Source organism: Molossus molossus, unplaced genomic scaffold (assembly GCF_014108415.1).
Source record: "Molossus molossus isolate mMolMol1 unplaced genomic scaffold, mMolMol1.p scaffold_m16_p_21, whole genome shotgun sequence".
Taxonomy (NCBI): Eukaryota; Metazoa; Chordata; class Mammalia; order Chiroptera; family Molossidae; genus Molossus; species Molossus molossus.
In genome coordinates this window covers 8,233,448-8,255,247 of record NW_023425357.1, presented here as the reverse complement: position 1 = coordinate 8,255,247, position 21,800 = coordinate 8,233,448, and the positions used below count along the sequence as shown (strand labels likewise).

Here is a 21,800-nt window from a genome sequence, read left to right as displayed (position 1 = left end):
TTTTTTTTAAGACAATCAGAAATGTAGATTTTTTTTGTATGCCTTGTCCTAAACTTTTTAATACTAGCAACCCACTCACCTGAATGCTGTTCTTGTCAACAACAGAGGCTAAAGAGAACACGTTTGCTGGACTGACTTGGTCTGTGGGCCACTGAGCTGACCCCAGGTGTGTGGAATAGTATCAGAAAGACTGTTTTTGAGCAAAGGCCATTACTTTCTTCTTTTAAAATAAATTTTAGAGAGAGAGAGAGACATTGATTTGTGGTTCCACTTATTGATGCATTCATTGGTTAATTCTTGTATTTGCCCTGACTGGGGATTGAACCTGCAACCTTGGCATATTGGGACAACACTGTACCAACTGAGCTACCTTACCAGGGGCAAAGCCCATTCCTTTTGTTTTTTTTAAAAAATGAGATTAGTAGACAATTTAGTAAGACCCTAAGTGGGGAGGAGACAGTTTAAACTGGAATTGTTTTTTTTGTTTTTTTTTTTAAGTTTTGTTTTCACCAAATCTTTCAAAAATTGAGGTCTCAGGGTTGACAAATGTTATCAGGTGTATATTTTAAAATGTAAACTTAGAGTCTACTTGGAATTGATGTAGTAACTTAAATTCATTTTCTAGAAAGAGTAGTGGGAAGGGAATCAGAGATGATGATTTCTAGTTGCTGGTGGAATCTGAGAAGGAATTTTGCAGTGAGGAAAACGAGTTGAAGTGGTCAGAATTGGTTTTGTTGAACTGAGAGGAAAGATACGACCAAGCCCTTATTTACTCTTTGCTTTGTAGATTTAAATGTTGAGAAAGAAAAACAGCTGGTCAGAGCATCGAGTTAAAATTGCTCTAAAGGGGGGATTCTAAGAGCTCAGAAACCACAAAAGAGACTGCAGAAACCACAGAAGTGGAACTCTTCAAGTTTCCAACAAGGCTGCACTGGAGATTTTCTCTTTCTTGCTCTTTATGTTTGTACTGGAATAGTTTGATGCTGTGAGTGTGATACAGAGGAATTATTAAGCCCTAATTTTAGTGTCTATTCACAGGACCATAATTATCCTGAGTGAACATGGGTGTTTTGGCCAAAACGTGGGTCCTTTTCTTTCTTCCTTTCTTTCTTTTTGAGGCCCAGTCAAGCCTTATCTGAATAGCTCCATGAGTTTGGTGGGGGGAGATAAATTGTTAACTAACGGAGGAGTACAAAAGCAGCTTTGTGGGTGCTGTCAATTTATAAATCACACCCTCTTACTAGTGTGACACTTGGCCTTGGTGTGAAGGGTTTTATGGCTTAAGGGCTTCTCTGATTGAGGCCAGTCTTTCACATTCAGATGGAGAGTGCCTAGCTTTGTTAGCCCTTCACAGCTGGAAGGTTCCTGGGAGTCACTTCTGATGGTGCCCACTGGGGCGGATCTGGAAACCTCTTTTGGGAGCCACTTTATCTAGCTATGAGGAGAATGTGGGCAGGCACTCGAAGGCCTTTGCGTACCATTCCTAGGGCTCTTCAGTCACAGAGCTCTTTGTGTAGCCCCTTCCTACATGGAGCTGAAGTTGAAGGTATCAAAATATGTCCCAGCTGACATTGTTAGTCAGCTGTTTCACTTGGACAATTCAGGCTTGGATTCCAACCCCGAGCCCTTAAGGTTGCAAGGCATTCAGTGCATTCCTGATGACAATCCCTGGGATTCCAAACCTTGCCTTTGTGTGGCCTCACCAAGAGTGCTGTGGGAAGGACTGGGCTGCTGGTCCGGGCCAGGACCTTGCTACCTTGTAATAACAAATTTACTCCATTTTGACACAGACTGTTCCGTGGTGTGGAAGTTTTCTTCCAACTCAAAAATTCCTTGATGCACATTCTGCCCTTTTGCCTAAATTGTGCGGGATAACTAGTTGGGTTATGCTCAGAGTGCAGGGTGGGGGTGGGGAAGCAGCCACTTCCTGTTTCCTGTGAAAGGTTTCTGGTTAGGGTCCAAATGTTGTAAAGCCACTTTTGCTTCAAGGTACACCGCATTGTGCTCCTAAATTAGAAACGTTAAAAAACAAAGAGGGAAAACAGAGGTTGTGGTTTTCACACCGTCTAGGAAGACACTGGGCCTTTCTAGCACATGTGCCATCATGATAAATACAGCAGCAGGGAGGTGCGTAGCCCAGAGATAGGTGCTCAGTAGTTTGTTTGCTTCTTTTGGTGCCTATGCCAGGAGAGTCATGCAACAGATTTCATCAGAATCGGGTCTTGGGCCCAAACCTGATGTAGACACTAATGCCCAGTGGATAAAGGAGAGAGTACAGTAATGGTTTTATGGTGAGGAAGTCTTCAGAAGTTTCCCAGAGAAAGAGCTGTTAGATTTGGCATGTGAAGGCCAGTTTGCCAGACACTGAAGCCAGGACCAGTCCTAGGAAGCAGGATCAACAAAAAGCAGAGAGAGATATCGGACAGAGTGACTCTGGCTTTCGTCACTCCAAAACAGCCAGCTCTTTCTGTATCTTTGAGTTGCAGAATGCCTTCTGGGTGCAATGCAGTGTGTTGGCTGCAGGGAATCACACCCAGTCTCGTTGCCATTTACAGCTGATGCTGAAGCTAAGAGAAGTTAAGTGGCCTACCAGGGTCACAGAGTTCTGTAAGAAGCAGCAGGTGGGAGGGAGGGCACTGGCTCACTGTATGACCTACGAGGTGATTCCTCTGGGAGTTTCTAGGGTAATAAGAAGTTTTATGAAGGTGGTGGGATGCAGTATGTGAACATGGGGATCATTCTGGAAACATCTTTGGGAGAAGAGACCATAATTATGTTCCCATTTGCTGTTCATATTTCTTTGTTAGGGGGCTGCCAGATATGAGTAGATGCCTGATAGTGGTTACTCACCCTAATAGCACTTTATTATTATTAAAAAAAAATTTTTTTTTTATCCTCACCCGAGGATATTTTTGTATTTATCTTCAGGTAGAAAGAGGGGGAGAGAAAAGGAGAGAGAGATAAACATTGACATGAGAGGACGCATTGACTGGTTGCCTTCTGCATGACCCCGACCAGGGCCAGGGATGAACCACAACCGAGGTATGTGCCCTTGGCTGGAATTGAACCCGGGACTCATTGGTCTGTGGGCCTACGCTCTACTGCTGAGCCAAACCGGCCAAGGCCCTAATAGCACTTTAAAAATTAAACATAAAGTAGGATTTGTTCATGACATGCTAAGAAATACAGATTTAATTTTACCTCTGCTTCTGAAAATAGTAGGTGACTAATTTGGGCACTGTTAATACTCTTCTCATGAATTAGTTGTGAAATTCCACAGTGGAGTAGTGATTCATTATTTTGATTCTCCTTTTCTGAGCAGTTTGTTGACAGCTCAGTCATCCTCCTCTCACCGCCATCCTTAAAGAAACATTCCTGATAACTGACTAGTTTCATTCCTCCTCTTTTTTATGTGACACCTTGATTTGTAATGCTGATTGCTCTTGAGATCACTTGTCAGTATCTCTCCCGTTAAGCTCCATACAGGCAGTTTTGTCCACCGCTGTATTCCTAGGCAGTGCCTGGCACAATCACACTCAGGAAGTGTTTGTGCAGTGTAGTTGTGGCTGTTCCTGCAGCATAATATGATAGCTTTCGAGCATATTATTGTCATTTTAAAAAAGAAGGATCGAATTAACTGTCTTTGTGATCAACTAAATGGGCTAACTTTGTAGTACATTCGTTCTCATAGTTTAGGATTTTCAACTAAACTGAGAACAGAATTCCAAACAGGACAAGGGACTTGGCCAGAAATATTTAGAAGTAAGTCATTGAGTTGCCTAAACCCCAGAACCTTTAGGCCCAAACACTGCTAATTGTCAGAATCGCTTAATTTGGGGGAGGGGTGACAGGGAAATGCAGGGTGCAAACTGCAGAGAGTTTGGTGCAATACGGATAGCAGGTTTTCCAGGTCTGATGATTGTAGAGTGTGGGGTGGGTGCTGTTGGTACCCTTTCTCACAAGAGAAAAGCTTCTGGGCTGTAGAGATGAGGGGAGGGGGTTCTTCCCAGCATCACAGCACAATCCAGTCATGTGTGTGTATGTGATATTTGATACACAAAAATCATGCCACATCAACGCAACTTTCGGGACATAACAATGAAACAGTGTTCAATTAAAAACCAAACATTTCTGGTACTATTGTACCAGTCTGTGTGCTCCTTCTCTCTCTTTTCCGCTGGGCTGGTGGTACATGTGTGGGGACTTAATAAGGTACCTAGAAGGGGCAGATATAGCCCTGTTTGCATGGTGTTTTATCACGTGTTTGTAAGTTTAAGCAGTGGAATAAAATTTATTGTGTGATGTTATAGGTATAAATTAAGAAGCGTATAGTTAACCGTGTACCCACCACCCAGCTTAGAGCATAAAACATTACCGCTGTGGTTGAGGCTCACCCCCTGCCTGTCCCACCCCAACATTAAGTAACCACTGTCCTCAGTCGTGGTTCTCACTCCCATGCATTTCTTCTTACTACATATGTATGTGTTTCCCAGCAATATAGAATTGTTTGGTATGCTTTTTAACTTCTTTAAAATTGATTTTATATTCTATGAATGCTACCACCTGCTTTTTTAAAGAAATATGTTTGTATTGATTTTTAGAGAGAGTGGAAGGCTCTCTAAAAGAGAGAGAAACATCCATTGGCTGCCTCCTACATGTCCCCCCACTGGGGATCAATCCTGAAACCCCTCAGCATGTGCCCTGACCAGGAATTAATCAGTGACCTCTTGGAAAACAGTCAAGGCTTTTAAGGTCACTTTCTGGCTCCCCAGAATCACTCCTTCAGGGTGGAATACAAGATGTTTGTACTGCTCCCAAACTTTTGGTCAGTGGGTCTGTTTGACCTTAAAAAATAAGTCATGTAGTCAGCCTAGTGACATTTAGTGCCTGATACAGACGGCCAGACCCTTCTTAACAAGTCTTCAACACAGATCAAGCCATCAGCAGTATGCTGGGACTGCCAACACAATGAGGAAATCAAGTTTTATCAGGTTTAAAAAATTACCGAGACCTTCATTCAGAGTTTTTGTAGTTTGCCTGGCTAAATGCAGTGCTAAGAACCCATTGATTCGTTAGGAAAAAAGTTATGTTTTAGTCTCAGCCCTGAGCAGGCTGGCCTCCAACACTTTTAGGGCCTGGGGCAAGAGTACAGGTGAAAACCCATATATCACATCTACGTGTTTAGTTATAAATCACACTAACAAGCTGTTAAATAAAAGATTATATTCTGCATTAACAAATATACCTTCTCCATAGTCACCTGGAAGATGAAGTTCAAATTTGGAATTCTCATATTCCTTGGAGTTCTGTGCCAGAATGAGGTGTACTGGGAAAGCTGTCCCCCAGTCCTTTCCCCTCCTCTCTCTTAGCTCTCTCCCACAATGCAAGAGGCATTACACTTGAGTGTGCTCCCCTGCCTGCCCTTTCCCATCAAAACACCCATCCTCCAGGCCTAGGCATGCAGACACTGTTGTGAGGGCTGTACTCCAAGAGGCAGATCAGGGAAGAAGCCCACAAATTCCTGGGAAGTAAACCTGGGTTGTCTGGGCAGGAAATTCTGGGGTCCCAGACATCCAAAATGTGATCTAGAACTGGGGCGAAGGCTGTGGATTCTAGTGGACATATTTCCTTGGTCCCATGGAATCCTCACCCTATGAGGAGGATGGCTGGAAGGAGGGCAGAGCCTCTTTTTCCTCCCCAAGTCTAAGGGCAGAACAATTTCTATTCTTGCACTAAGCTGTGACCTTAGGCAAATGAATTTACCTCTCAGGTCTGATATCTCGGGAGGAGACCCACAGTGGCCCTATCTGTAATGTGTACTAGCCCTCCAGCCACAGGTGAGAGCCAGTGGAAGACCCATTACCCAAGATTGACCAATGAGAATCTTTCTCCTGGGAACTGAGAATTTGAAAGTTGGAAATAGAGCCATATTAATGTCAAGGTTCTAGAGAGAAAGGCCAAATTCCTACCACCTCTGAGGGTCCCCAACTGCCTGGTTCTTAACCCTTCTCAGATCACAGTAGTTATTCAGTGCTTCCTGTGCTACTCCAGCCTGCCTCCAACTAATGTCCCTTTCTCTGTTGAAACTACCCAAAGTTTACTATCACCACTCATAACAATTAAAAAGAAAACAAAACTTAACCACGTCGCCTAATTTGTCATAGGACAGATGCAAAAGGTGGTGCTTATCTCACCCACCTCACTGGCATTGGATTTATAGAGAAAACACACTCGACAATGCTCAGGGCATGAAGGATCTTTCAGATGAAGCACCCAGGACAGGGTCTGCCCAGCAGTAGCATCCATCATCTGCCTAAATGAAGACACTAAAATGGGTAACTTTCACATCTCATTTGCTCCTTCCACTTCACACCCTTGACTGCTCCATCAAGAATGCCTAACCCGCCCTGGCCAGTTTGGCTCAGCGGTTAGAGCGTCGGCCTGCGGTCCGGAGAGACCCGGGTTCGGTTCCCGCTAAGGGCACGTACTTTGGTTGCAGTTTGTCCCCGGCCCTGGTTGGTTGTGCGGGTGGCAGCCACTTAATGTGTCTCTTCATGTCGATGTTTCTCTCTCTCTCTCTCTCCCTCCCACTCTATCTGAACGAAAAATGTCCTCGAGTGAGGATAAAAAAAAAAAAAAAAAAAAAAAAAGAATGCCTAACCCACTGCCCGCATTATCCACTTCTTCCCGGAGAACCTTGAACCTTAATTAAGGGTTTCAATCTCATAGTCCAGTTACGAGTGTTAACAAGCCCTCTTACACCTCTTAGAGCTTCCTGAGGTAGGGACCACAGTGAAAGGCACAGCACCGAATAAGACTTGATTTTCAATAAATACCAATGGGCTGCTCATTTGCCAAAAATCCAACAGCAGTTATAGAATGAGTTCTGCACATTGTCTATCAGCCATCAAGTTATGGGGTTGTGCTGGGCCATTTAGAAGTGTGGGAAACTACAGTGACCTTGCCAGTGCAACGGGACTGGTTCAATGTTACAGCAAGGCCATGAAAACCACACTCTCCAAAGTAGATGTAAGTCTGGGGAATGCTTCTGAAAACATATGGAATACAAAAAGCAAAACATACATGTCATATATTGGCCATTATATGTCTTGTATGTATTCATATATACCAGAACTCTATCATGTATATGTGCATAGAAAGTATACTGAAAGGAATGTTACAGTCATTATTGGGGAGCAGGGTCCACATTCGCTCAACTTGTTCTATGTTTTCCATACCTGGGACTGTGAATACATTTTGCTTTTTTAAAAATATGTTTGTTCTTTTGCCCTGGCCAGTTTGGCTCAGTGATTAGAGCATTGGCCTGCGGTCTGGAGAGACCCAGGTTCAGTTCCCGCTTAGGGCGCGTACCTCGGATGCAGTTTGTCCCCGGCCCTGATGGGGTCATGTGGGTGGCGACCACTCGATGTGTCCCTTTCACGTCGATGTTTCTCTCTGTCTCTCTCCCTCCCACTCTATCTGAACAAAATATCAAAAAATGTCCTCGGGAGAGGATTAAAAAATATATGTTTGTTCTTTTTCCCCTTATTGATTTTAGAGAGAAAAGAAGGGAGAGGGAGAGAGACAAACAGCAATGAGAGAGAACATGATTGGTTGCCTCCTGCATGCCCCCTCACTGGGCATTTGGCCCACAACCTGGGCATGTGTTCTGACCAGCAACCTCTTGGTGCATGGGTCAATGTTCAACCACTGAGCCATACCAGCCGGGCTAAATTTTGCGTTTTAAATCAAGATTAACAACTACAACACATGATCTAGTTCTGGATCTAAAGTTGAATGTAAATATTGAAACAAAAGTACAGATTTCTAGGTCTAATTTTCACACTCATGGGAGACTCTAACAAATGACAGCTACAACCTGAGTCAGTTTTCACACTCAACAGAGTGGCAAAAGGGCCTGAGGTTAGCACACATTACCATCATATATTACTGGCTTTGGCGTGTAAATAGAACTTTCAGGAGTAATTTAGCAGGCAGGGTATGGTGAAGTTGAAGATGCACACATCCCAATTTTTGTCCTAAGTATCTACTCGAGAAATCACACGGCTGCCTAGGGAGATTAGCCAAATACACGAAACACTGACTGCAGCCACCCAATTTGTAACAACAAAAACTTCCCATCAAAAGCAGAGTAATAGCCCTGGCCAGTTTGGCTCAGCGGTTAGAGCGTCGGCCTGCGGTCCGGAGAGACCCGGGTTCGGTTCCCGCTAAGGGCACATACTTCGGTTGCAGTTTGTCCCCGGCCCTGGTTGGTCGTGTGGGTGGCAACCACTCGATGTGTCCCTTCACGTCGATGTTTCTCACACTCTCTCCCTTCCTCTCTCTCTCCCTCCCATTCTATCTGTACAAAAAATGGAAAAATATCCTCGGGTGAGGATAAAAAAAAAAAAAAAAGCAGAGTAATAGTGATGTATTCACAAAACAAATACTCTACAGCCAAAAATGAAAAAAGAATGTTCTGCAGAGAGCTTGTGAGAATGAAACATCCTCTATCTTTGCAATACAAATGCCAATAGCTGCATGTAGCACCAAGGGTGTAAAATGTGGTTAGAGAGCCTAGGGGAACAAATTTTTTATTTTATTCAATTTTAACTAATTTTAATAGCCATATGTGGCTAGTGGCTACCAACATGGACAGCAAATCCTGGGAACTTCAGAGTTATAACACTGCTCTTAAAAATGCAGGTGGTGGGCATTGGCTAGTCTGGCTCAGCCATTAGAGCGTCAATCCGCAGACCAATGAGTCGTGGGTTCGATTCCCAACAAAGGCACATACCTCAATTGTGGTTCATCCGCAGCCCTGGTTGGGTCGTTTGGGAGGCAATCAGTTGATGTGGCTATCACATCAATGTTTCTCTCTGTCTCCCTCCCTCCCACTCTATTTTTTTAAAAAAAGCAGGTGTTGGGCTCGGTTAGTGTGGCTCTGTGACTTGAGCATCGTCCTGTGGACAGAGGTCCCGGTTCAATTCCCGGTCAGGGCACAAGCCCAGGTTGTGAGCTCACTCATCAATGAGGGATGTGTAGTAGGCAACCAGTTGATGTTTCTCTCTCACATCAATGTTTCTATCTCTAAAAATCAATAAAAACCTATTTTTTAAAAAAATCAGGTAGTGGGCAGGCTGGTGTGGCTTAGTTGGTTGATTGTTATCCTGTACACTGAAAGGTTTTTGGTTTGATTCCCAGTCAGGGCACATATCTGGGTTGTGGGTTCAACCCCTGGTTGGGGCACAAACAGAAGGTAACTGATCAGTGTTTCTCTCCCCTGCTGCCATAAGCATATCCTCAGGTGAAGATTTTGTTTTAAATACGTTTTTATTGATTTTTTAGAGAGAGAGGAAGGGGGAGACAGAAACATCCATGTGAGAGAGAAACATTGATCAGCTGCCTCCTGCACACCCTCTACCGGGGATTGAGCCCTCAACCCAGGCATGTGCCCTGACTGGGAATCGAACCAGGACCTCTCAGTCCATGGGATGATGCTCAATCCTCTGAGCCACACCGGCTGGACAGGTGAAGATCTTTTTGAAAATTTAAAACCTTGTTTTATCTTCACTAACAATTTGAACTTTCATCTATAAAATCCATTTTGGTCCTTAGCAAGTTATATAAACTGCCAGATAGATCATGTCTCATTAAACGTCCAAAATTATATTCTTGTCGTTTTGGGTCTGTTTCCCTCTAGCCCCGACTGGGAGCAAAATAGTGACCTTACCAGGTTGCTCAAGTAACTGAGCCACACTGGCCCAGGGCTTTCTCTCTTTTAAATAGCTGGGGTGAGTCCAGCTGGTATGGCCCAGTGGTTGAGCATCTACCCATGCACTGAGAGGTTGCCAGTTTGCTTCCTGGTCAGGGCACATGCCCCAGTTGTGGTCCCAGTCCCCGGTGGGGAGTGTGCAGGAGGTAGCCAGTCGATGTTCTCTCTCATTGATGTTTCTATCTCTTTCTCTCCCTTCCTCTCTCTAAAATCAATTTTAAAAATTACTTTTGAAAAAATGGTGAAAAGGATAAATTAAAAATAAATATAAATCTTAGGGGTGAGGGGAGTTGTGTGGTTTGTGTGTGGAGAGAGAGAAGAGAGAACACCCACCTCTATAAATTTGAGATTATTTATAACCTCATACCCATCTTAGACCCAGTAAAAGAAGCTAGTACTGAGAACCATTTTTTCCTGAACTCTCAGAGAGTAAGGTGCCAACACATCCCAACCATCACTCCCAGATATTTCGGTCTGTATTTTCTCAAGCAAGGCATCCTTCATAACTATAAACCAACCATCAAAATCAGGAAACACACCCAGTTACATCATTGACGTCTAATCCTCAGACCCCATTCAAGTGTTGCCAGTTGCTCCAATCATGTCCCTTTGGCAAAAGGATCCACTCCAGGATCACGTGTGCATCTATATTTTCATGACACTTTTGAAGATTACAAGCCAGTTATTCTGTAGAATGTTCCTTAATTTGGGTTCATCTGATGTTCCCTCATCATTAGATTCCAGCTACACGTTTTGGCAAAAATATCATGGTACGGATGCTTCTCATCACATCCTGTAGTCTGGTGCATGGTTTCCATATGCCCTTTACTGCTAATGTTCACTTTCATCATTTGAGTAAGATTACGTCTGCCAGACTTCTTTGAACACAATTCTTCTTTTCCCTGTGTGACTAATATGTATTTTATGGAGAGGTGTTTTGAAAATATGTAAATATCCCATTCCTTATTAAACTTGATTAATTTAGGTCTGTGGACTAATGGATTCTAGTTTATTTAAAGTGTTGTAATCTATTATTATTTATTTTTATCCTCAAATTGTTCCAGATTTGACCAGTGGGCACTTCTTTAAGCTGGCTCCTGTTTTCTGTTTTATGTCCCCATCATTCTTTGAGCATTTCTTGTTTCAGGCACGATAAGATGTTCCAGGGTTTTCTCATACTCTTTCTGACCCAGGTTTGAAACCAAGCATTTCTCCAAAGAGAAATGTTTCTCTTAGAAGCACTAGAATGGTGATTAGAAACCAAGATCTGGGTGTTCCTTGTGCTCATTGCTTCTAGAGTAGTGTTATTTTTAGACCTTCTCAGTGGATATAACTAGTTAATGTATGCACACATGTGTGTGCATACATACCCACATTTGCATCTACATTTATTTATTTTTCTTTACATTTATTTCTTTATCTATCTACATATATTTAAAAATAAGTCTACACCAAAAACCACAGGCTTCGTTCTAGTTTTCTCCCTTTCCATATTTCTAATTCTCATCTCTGACATTGAGAAGCCTGACTTCCTAGAATCTCAGAATATTTACTTGTTGCATCAAGTCTGTGAATGCAGTCAGTCTTTTGCTGCTGCCTCCTGGGGATGCTGTTCTTACCCTCTGTTCCCTCCAGCCAGGCCACCCTGCCCTTCCATAACACTGTTTTCCCTGCCCTCCCTCAGTTCTAGCAAATGGCTTTGGATGGAATTGTTCCAGAAAGGGAAAGAGAAACCATTTTCTCATTCATATTTAATTCTTTGTATTTTAAAATCTATATTATGGCATTTTCCAAGATTAGTTGATGTAGTTTATTAGGTTTTAGCCACACTTCCTTCTACCACAGGGCCTTTGTAAATGCCATTTCCATTTCCATAGCCTGGAACTTTCATTTCATTCTCCTTATTAGTCTTGCTGTTACTTATTAGTATTGTCCTCCATCAACAGCAGCAAACCATTCCTCTACTGAGAAACATTTATTAATTTTTGTTTGTTTTTGTTTACTATTGCAAAAAAACCCTGTTTTATTGAATATCTCTACACACATATTCCTCTTTGTTTGTGCAAGTATTTCTGCACAAATATAGCCAGTGAGAGAAAGAGCCAGAATGGTATTAGGACTTTAGCTTGGCTCTGTCTTCCTTCAGTGCAGGGAGTACATTTTTCATCGCTGTGTCCCAGTGCCCAGAGGAATAGACAGTAAGTGCTCAATAAATGTTTATTGGATTTGAGTGGGCCTCAGCTTCTTTTAATGAACAGTAAACCTTAGATAATGACATTTCTCTAGATGGTGAAGATCTACTGCCTTGTGATTTAAAGCCAACATAGTTTATTCCTAAGCAGTTTTGCCTTTTTTCAACAGAAGGTGGTTTTCTGCTCCGTTAAAGAAGCACTGGAAGTGGACTGGGGCAGCGACAAAGCAAAGGCTGCTCTGAAGCGCACAACTCCGGATTACTTTCTCCTTCAAGGTGAGGGCTTGAGGCTTCCCGGTGAGCCATCAGCGCTTTGGGCTTTGAATTCTGCAAATGTGGCGGCAGAGTCCAGGTGGTTTCTTGATGTTTGCCCTGAGTCAAGTTACTTGTTAGTTGGTTCTCAGTGGCCATACATCTGAGTGAATGGAGACAAGGACCATCATTGAGCTCTGGTTTCTTAATGAATTTTGCTTTTTTGTTGTTGTTGAAATGAACTTCCCTCTGAAGTTGAGCCTGAGATAACAGTGTCATAAATCAAACAACTTCTCAGCACCACTTTTCCCTCTGCAGAGTTCTTCCTTGGCTCCGAAACCAGCTTTACTCTTTCTGAAAGGTTTCTCTTCCTCCCTCCCTCCCTGCTGGTGATCAGGGGGCTCTTAGCTAAGTATCATTTGGCTCTTCATTGTTCTTGTGCCTGGCACTATTAATTAATTTTTTTAATGTTATTTAAAATAATAATAATCACTTACATTTGAGTGCTTAGCATGAACTGTTGGGGGTAGGTACTGTTACTGTCCCTTTTTTTTTTGGTATGTGCCCCTAGCAGGAACCGAACCTGGGACTCTGGTCTGCAGGCTGACGTTACATCCGCTGAGCTAAACCGGCCACGGCTGTTATTATCCCTTTTTTACAGATGAGGAAACTGAAGCACAGAGAGATTAAGGTCACTCATATTCTCAAAGTTATATAGCAAGTAAATATAAAATACCAGTTTGTTAATTAGTGTAGAAATAACTCATATTTATTGTACAAAATACCAGAATAGTACAGAGGAAAAAAAATCACCTTGACATTTTTGTGCTTTTAGGGATGTGCTTCCCAACAGCTTTTTCCATGTCCCAGTTTATGTAGCACAAGATGCTGGGAGTCCCTCAGTCACCTGTCCCAGGCCCCATGTGTTCACCCAGACCTGCAAGAGTCAGTATCTCTGCAGAACCATATCTCTTTCTCAGGGAGACTCTGAGGTAGAGATGTACCTTTTCTTTATAAAATTTACAAAGCATTTTTGGTTGTATTTAGAGTGTTTGGTCTTCCTTTCCACAGAGCAGAGAGGAGAACTGTGTCCCCACCTCCTTCCTTCTCTTTATCTGTGCAGACTCTAGGAACTCCCCGTCTAAGTCAGGACAGATGGTTGTGCATGGGAGTTCACAAGCATTCTTCCCTCTCCAAAGGGAAATACATAAAACTATATAAAGCCACCTTAATAAACTAGTAAGAAGATAAGATGAGGCTGAAGTTTATCTTGACATTATTTATGAGTAAAGCTCTTTCCATACTAATTAATGATGCTGATCCGATTGGGAGAGTTGAGGGATGAACTATTTTGAAACACTTAATAATCCATTTTTATAGAAATAATTAAATGGGTTAAGTAGGAATGAGTCCTCTGCATATGAGTGTAGGACTCAGAAAAGAGCCCCTTTTAAGGACTAGGACAGTTGAGCAAAGAAATGCCAGATAGAGTCACAGCAGTGCCCTCCTGTCTGGGGTTCAGAAAGAACACAAGGTCAGCCTGTTGGGAGAAGCTAATTGCTTGGTGTCTGGCACATAGAAAGCCATCATTAAATAGTAGTTGTTGATTTACAAAGGTTTTAGGTATACTGCTTCTTATAAAATTACTCAACTGGCCCTGGCCGGTTTGGCTCAGCAGTTGGGCCTGTGGTCCAGAGACCCGGGATCAGTTCCCGCTAAGGGCACGTACCTCGGTTGCAGTTTGTCCCCGGCCCTGGTTGGTTGTGCGGGTGGCAGCCACTCGATGTGTCCCTTTCACGTCGATGTTTCTCTCTCTCTCTCTTCCCCCCTCCCTCCCAATCCATCTGAACAAAAAATGGAAAAATGTTCTCAGGTGAGGATAAAAAAAAATTAGTCAACTGGTATTTGAGTTTACTGTGATCTGGTGAATCCCAACCCAGGGCAATTTTGCCTGCCAGGGTACATTAGCAGTGTCTGAAGAACTTTTTGATTGTTTATAGCTGGGGGTTGGGTGAGGAAAGGTGTTGCTGGCATCTAGTGGGTAGAGGGCAGGGATATTGCTAAATATCCCATGACATGTGGCACAGGACAGCTCCCCATGACCCCCTACGTCAATAGTGCCAAGGTTGAGAAACCCTGATCTAACCCTTTGCAGTTTTCACAGTATTTTCTTAAACAAATTGTCATCATAACAGCACCATATGAGTAAACAGGGTGAGACTATCCCCAGTTTGGTTTCTTGAGATGAGGAAACAGTCCCAGAGAGGCTCAGTGTTTTGCCTAAGAGGACACAGAGTTTTGATGGCAAAGGAGGTAGATGCTGCACAGCCCAGTTCTTTGAAATCTAATGAATTAAAGACTGTGTGAGATACCAGGTAATAGTAGCAGCCAGGCTCCATTCTCAGCACTCATTTGATCCTCACATTCATAGAAAGTAGCTGCTATGCCCTCATTTATAGATGTTTTAAACTGCACAGACTGATGAAGATCCAGGCCTGCGGCCATCTCTGCCCTCAGGAGCCTATCATTGAAATGGGGAGGCACAATGAATACCCGGGAAATCATGTGGGGAGAGGTGTTTGTTTGTTTGTTTGTTTGTTTTTTAATCCTCACCCGAGGACACTTTTTCATATTTTGTTCAGGTAGAGTGAGAGGGAGAGAGAGAAAGAGAAACATCGACGTGAAAGGGAACAGATCGAGTGGTTGCCACCCACACGACCCAACCAGGGCCGGGGACAGACTGCAACCAAGGTATGTGCCCCTAGCGGGAACCGAGCCCAGGCCTCTCTGGACCGCAGACCGATGCTCTAACCGCTGAACCAAACCGGCCAGGGTGGAAAGGTGTACATTCATTCATTCATTCATTTTATGTCAGATAGAGTGGGAGAGAGAGAGAGAGAAACATCGACATGAGAGAGACACATCGATTGGTTGTCTCCCACACAACCCCAACCAGGGCCAGGGACTGAACCGCAACCAAGGTATGTGCTCTTGACCAGAATTGAACCCATGACTCTTTTGGTCTGTGGGCTGACACTCTACTGCTGAGCCAGACCGGCCAGGGCTAAAGGTGTATGTATACTTAATCCAAATGCTGCTGACACCCTGGCTGGTGTGGCTCAGTTGGTTGAGCATAGTCCTGTGCACCAAAAGGTCACCAGTTAGATTCCCAGTCAGGGTACATACCCAGGTTTCAAGTTTGATCTCTGGTCATGGTATACAGGAGGCAACTGATCACTGTTTCTCTCTCTTATTTTCTTTCTCTAAAGTCAATGAAAATTTTAAAAAGAGCTCTGGCCAGTGTGGTTCAGTGTTTGGAGCGTTGGCTTGTGCACTGAAGGGTCTCAGGTTCAGTTCCTGGTCAAGCGCACATACCTTCACTCTCACCTTCTCCCTTCTTTCCCGTCTTTAAAAAAAAAAGAAATCAATGGAAAAATATCCTCAGTGAAGATTAACCAAAGAAAGAAAGAAAGAAAAATAAAGAAATAAACGGATGCTGCTGTCCTTCCCCATCAGAGCTTTTTTTCCTCACCCTATACATCCTATATGTCTACTTCTCTCTTCTAAGTAGTACTGGTTCTTTTCAGTTTCAAGTTTCAGCATTTTGGATTTGGTGATTAAAAATTATGTTTATTGCCCTGGCCGGTTTGGCTCAGTGGTGAGAGCATTAGCCTGCTGTTCAGAGAGACCTGGGTTCAGTTCCTGCTCAGGGCATGTAACTTGGTTGCAGTTTGTCCCCGGCCCTGGTTGGGGTCATGCTGGAGACAGCCCCTCGATGTGTCCCTTTCACGTTAATGTTTTTTCTCTCTCTCTCTCTTCTTCTCACTCTAATTGAACAACAAAAAATATATATATATGTATATTTATTAGTTAATGGTCACAGAATGTTTTTATTATGGTAAAAAAAAAAAAGCACATGCCATAAAATGTAACATCTTAACCATTTTTACATGTACAATTTTGTAATGGTCAGAATTTAAAAGAAGCAACCCCATGTATCATCTAGGCCAAGGATGGCAGATCTGTGCTTCCCTTTCTTCCCTCCATCCCTCACCAGCGGCAACATGACTGAAGGAACCCTTGTCATTGTCCTGGTATGTCTGAACCAATGGGTCCCTTTCCTGTAGCTTCGAAATCCATTAAACAGCGCCACCTGCAATTGCTCTCTGACTTGGCATTCACACTGAACCCACTTCTCAATTGTAATTAGGCTAACTTTCTCTTTTTATGAGAAGAATAATGCCTAAGCCTGCCTGTGTGGCTCAGAGGATTGAGCATCGTCCCATGGACTGACAGGTCCTGGTTTGATTCCCGGTAGGGGCACATGCCTGGGTTTGGGCTGGATCCCCCGTGGAGGGTATGCAGGAGGCAGCCGTTCGATGTTTCTCTCTCACATTGATGTTTCTCTCTCTTACTCCCTTCCACCCTCTCTCTAAAAAATAAATTAAAGCACCCTAGCCAGTTTTCCTCAGCGGTTAGAGCGTCAGCCTGCGGACTAGAGAGTCTTGAGTTCGGTGTCCACTAAGGGCATGTACCTCGGTTACAGTTTGTCCCCGGCCCCAGTTGGGGTCGTGTGGGTGGCAACCACTCGATGTGTCTCTCTCACATCCATGTTTCTCTCTTTTCTTTCCTCTTTCTCCCTCCTGTTTTATCTAAAGATACATGTAAAAATGTCCTCGGGTCCGCATTTAAAAAAAAAAAAGAATAAAAGCATATATTAAAAAAAAAAAAAAAGCCTAGAAGGGTAGTGACTTGCCATGATCACCCAACATATTAGTGGTGGCCTTAGGTCTAAAACTTTAGTCTCTTGAGTCCTCCAGAGTCTGGTTCCTTTACACCACATCCAGTGCTCTTCCTGGGTGTTTTGGATATCTGGCCTTTCCTGTACCTTTCTCTTCGCAGCAGATGACATGTTTTGATCTTTCTTTAGTGTTGTCACATGCACATTCCTGATGTGGTGCCCCCCCCCCCACCCCTCCCCGCGCCTTGGTCTTTCTGAGCTCTGCTATGCCTTTCCAGAGGTGCTGCGGCTGGAACTACACAGAGTGTTCAGATGCAGTCAGCACAAGAACCTGGTGTGCTTTCTGGGAGTTTCTCTGTTGGTGCCAACTTGTTTAACTCCCTTGACTACTTGCTGGACTAAGGTTCTAGGAGTAAACGGACATGCTCTTGTGATCTTGTTCCCCAGTTATTGCCATCAGCTTACAGTCCTTAGCTTGTAAGCATTAAGCTGACTCTTGGGGCATCTTATTCTTATATTCAGAGAAATACTTCTTTCAGTTTCTACTCAGTCGTTCTTATAATTGAGATTCTCTTTTAAGTTGACCTTGTTGGATTTGTCCAGGAGAGCATAGCAGCTTCCACAGGTGAAGTTGTGTTCTGCCAAATACACTTGCCATCACCTGTCCTTGTGACCTTAGGCAGATGAGTCCGTTTGCCTCTCTAGGATTTAATTTCCTCACCTTTAAAAATTGGAGCCTTAAGTTAGCCAGCCTGTCTCTGAAATCTCTTCTCATTCTAAATAGTCAGTGAAATCATGTCTTGATTTTCTGTATTTTTATTTTTAGGCTTTAACAACTTTATTGCGGTATGACTTACACCAGAAAGGTTACCCATTTTAAGTATACAGACAGGTTCTATGACTAGTCTAATCTTAAAAATCACATAAGTTGTTTTCAGTTTTTCCAAGTTCTTGGAATTTGTTCCCAAGACCCTTCTAGAAATGTGACTGACCCACCTGATAGTGCCTTAGGAATTCCTGGTGAGGACAGGGTTTGGCTGTAATGCACACCTGAGAATACCTCATAGAGAACCTGACTTTGTTTCACCATTGGAGGACATAGTAGGTGCTTGTTTATTAAATATTTCAGTGTGAGTGACTGTCTTTCTCTTGTCAGGTCATTTACTCCACTCTATAAGCAGAGCAGCTTGCCCACTGGTATCCCTGCAGGATTCTCTCACCTGTCTGCTCCCCTAGGCACCCAGCAGGCTTTTTATTCCAGTGCCGTCCTGGCCGTGGCCTGCCCCTCACATGTGGATGGTTCTTACTGCCCCATTCACAATTCAGTGTCTGTGAAAGCAGCTGCCCTGCTATCCATGTGCGTGCATTTGCCTTGTTTGGGTGCTGAGTGTTTTTCCAGTTTACTTACTAAGATAGTGGCCAGACTGAACGCTTCCTGCTGCATTTTTCCACTATCTTGAACATTAGCCTCACCATCTGTGAGCAAAAGGTCTCATCTTTTTATTATTCTCCCATGGCATGTTGCAAAACATTAAGCATGAGCTGGTTTCCTGTGGCAAAAAGTTGACTTTGATTTGTTCTTTTTGAGGTTAGTGTGAGTTTATCAAAACAGGAGTGCTAAAAATACCAGGTCTAGTATGGAAACAGCATTCACTTACGAGCATGAACAATAACAGGCAGGTTTAGTCCAGGGCAGGAAGAAATGGACTTCATCTTAAGATGAGAATTACTTAGCACAGAATCCTTCTCAGAATCAGTTCTGAGACTCATGGAAAATAACTTAGGCCATCTTTGAGCCACAGGGTTAAAGCTGCAAATAACCTTAAACCAAACATTTTTTGAACACCTGCTGTGTGCCAGATCCCTTGCCTGGGAATCATCAGAGGAGGAATAGTAGGTCTCATTGCTAGTGGAAAAGACAAACACAAATAATTGTACTCCTCTAGAGGAGAGCTGTAACAGAGGGCGATGGAAAAAGCTGTCATTGTTGTACTGTTCTATTTTTCAAAATGTGCAAATTATTTCACAATAATCAAAAGCAAACTTACAGGAGCTCAGGAAACTGAGGTTCTGGCCATGTTTGGGAAGTTGGAAAGTCTTCAGAGAGAAGACATCTGAGCTGGATTTTAAAGGCTGGGTATCTGCTGGGTGGTGAAGAGAGGCGAGACTGCTGCAGGCAGAGCAGCAGGACAGCCGTGGGCAGCAGTGCAGGGACCATATTCCCGTGAGACGAGCTGGGTGGGAACTGGCCAGAGATCTTCAGGGTACTGTTTTTTAGGCTTTTTATCTCACAGTCAGTGGTTCTCTGGAGACATTTGAATAATAGAAATCCCCTGGTTCTAGCTCATATTGACTGAATCAGAATAACTAGGGGTGGCTGGCATTGCCACATTTCTATAAAGCCCCAGGTTTCTGAAGGGTCAGCAAGTTAGACCATTGAATCCACAGGACTTGACTTACTATTAAAAAAATGTTTTTTCTTTAAATTTTATCTTTTTTTATCCTCACCCGAGGACTTTTTTTTTTTCATTTATCTTCAGATAGAAAGGGAGGGAGAGAGGGGGGAAGACAGAGAGAAACATCGATGTGAGAGAGACACATTGACTGGTTGCCACCCACACAACCCCAACCGGGGCTGGGGACAAACTGCAACCAAGGTACATGCCCCTAGTGGGAACCAAACCCGGGACACTCGTCCACAGGCTGAGCCATACTGGCCAGGACAAAAAACATTTTTTTTTTTAATTAATTTGAGAGGGAGACAGAGAAACATTGATTTGTTATTGCATTTATTTGTACATTCATTCATTGATTCTTTTTTTTTTTTTTATCCTCACCCGAGGACATTTTTCCATTTTTTGTTCAGGTAGAGTGGGAGGGAGAGAGAGGAAGAGAGAGAGAGGGAAACATCGACGTGAAGGGACACATCGAGTGGCTGCCACCCGCACGACCAACCAGGGCCGGGGACAAACTGCAACCGAGGTACATGCCCTTAGCGGGAACCGAACCCGGGTCTCTCCGGACCGCAGGCCTACGCTCTAACCGCTGAGCCAAACCGGCCAGGGCTCATTCATTGATTCTTATATGTGCTCTGACTGGGGATCAAACCCGCAACCTTGGTGTATCGGGACGACGTTCTAACCAACTGAGCTACCTACTAGGGCTGATTTACTGTTTGTGTTTATATTTTTAAATCTATTAAGTACTGTGTTTCAAATGGGGGCATTACTACACTGAGGCACGAAAACGGGAACTAACCCATGTAGCTTGAATGTAGTATTTTGACTATATACCCTCAGACTAAAGAAAAAAATATAAACAAATATCGAACTCTGGTTAGTAAGTTTGTTTTTCACAGTAATATAGGTTAGTAATTCTGAAACTACTTATTATGTATTTTAGAACTGAGCAAATAAAAAGATAAATAATATATTGTAGGTAATGAGAATCGGGGTTTTTTGTTTGTTTTTTAACTGCCAGAAAAGGGAGTTTCTGTAAATATGGAAGGTGGGAAAGGCTAGGAGGAACCCTGTGGGGTTGGATCAGAATTTGAGTCATCAGATGAACCCATGGTTTTTTATTTATAGCTGTAGAAATAGATGTGTGTATGTATGTTTCCACATTAATACATATATTTTCTACCTGTTTGTTGAGAGGGCTTAGAAGTAAAGACACTCTGTGGTTAGTGAACGTACTTCATACCCAGATTGTGATTGTTAATATTCTTGGATAAATGGCTGATTCTGGGGCTGGGGTGAGAAAATTACAAGTGAGCTTAGAACATCTGCTATGCCAGAAAGTAAGAAAGTGCTCAAAGAATGATAGGTCATTTCAAAAGGATACAGGAGCCAGCTTTAAAGGGCTCCTACTGGTCAGATCTGGGACAGTTCAAGGATCAAATAAATGGTAGTAATAGATTATAAACCATAGAATAGAATAAGAACACATAACTCTACACTGACAAGTGAATAAGTAAATAAATGGGGGAGAGGAGAAAGTCCTTTTTTACAGTAGAATAAATAAAGCAGGAATGATGTAGATAAAATATCTGTATTTTCACCATAGTGCTAAAAATGGTTTCAGTCAAGAGTCATTGATGGATGCTACAACTAATGGGAAAGTGTACTGTAAAACAGGATAGTTGTCTCCTCCCAAGATCCTCTTTAATACTGACAGAGACTTTAGAGAACCCTGGCAGATTCTTCCTCAACCAAGAGATCAGTTAGCATTCTAAGAATAAGACAAATAGATCTTATGCCTGCTGATAGGATGCACTGAAAAGACACAACACCATCCAGGATTCCTGGTCCAGGGTTGGTAGTTGGAGTCTCATTATGAGGAAACATCAGACAAACTCAAATTGAAGACTATTCTGTAAAAAAAAAAAAAAAAAAAAAAAATGTCCTGTACTCTTCAAAAGTATCCTGAAGGACTGAGGAACCCCTTTCTAAATTAAAGAAGAATAAAGAGACATGATAATGCAATGGCATGTAGAATCGTGGATTGAATTCCAGAGCCTGGAAGATTTTTCTTTTTGCTCTCAGGGGCATTTATTAGTGGGACAACGGGTAAAATTTGATAAGGATCTGTAGATTAGATGATAATAATACTCTGTCAGTGATGATTTCATACTTTTGATCATTGTTTTGTGGTTATATAAGGGGATGTTCTTGTTTTTAGGAAATACACAAAGAAGTATTTAGGGGCAAATTTTAAATCATTCAGGGAAAATGTGTATTTATAGATAATATAAAGAAATAACAGCCTGGCCCATGAGCTCAGTGGATTGAGTATCCTCTCATGGACTGAGAGGCCCCAGTTTGATTTCCAGTCAGGGCATA

The 21,800-nt window shown here is 42.9% G+C and overlaps 1 protein-coding gene across 6 annotated transcripts in view; it reads left to right on the top strand.

Moving 5' to 3' along the window:
• Positions 1–21,800, top strand: part of SAE1 (SUMO1 activating enzyme subunit 1) — an 81,893-nt gene that overhangs the window by 28,484 nt on the left and 31,609 nt on the right. For 5 of the 6 annotated variants that reach the window (XM_036275232.1, XM_036275233.1, XM_036275234.1 and 2 more), the window contains exon 6: positions 12,137–12,242. In XM_036275232.1, the coding sequence (XP_036131125.1) occupies positions 12,137–12,242 (106 nt within the window). Of the gene's footprint in view, positions 1–12,136; positions 12,243–16,224; positions 16,313–21,800 lie in introns of all 6 variants that reach the window. The other variant, XM_036275237.1, reaches the window with a different exon arrangement.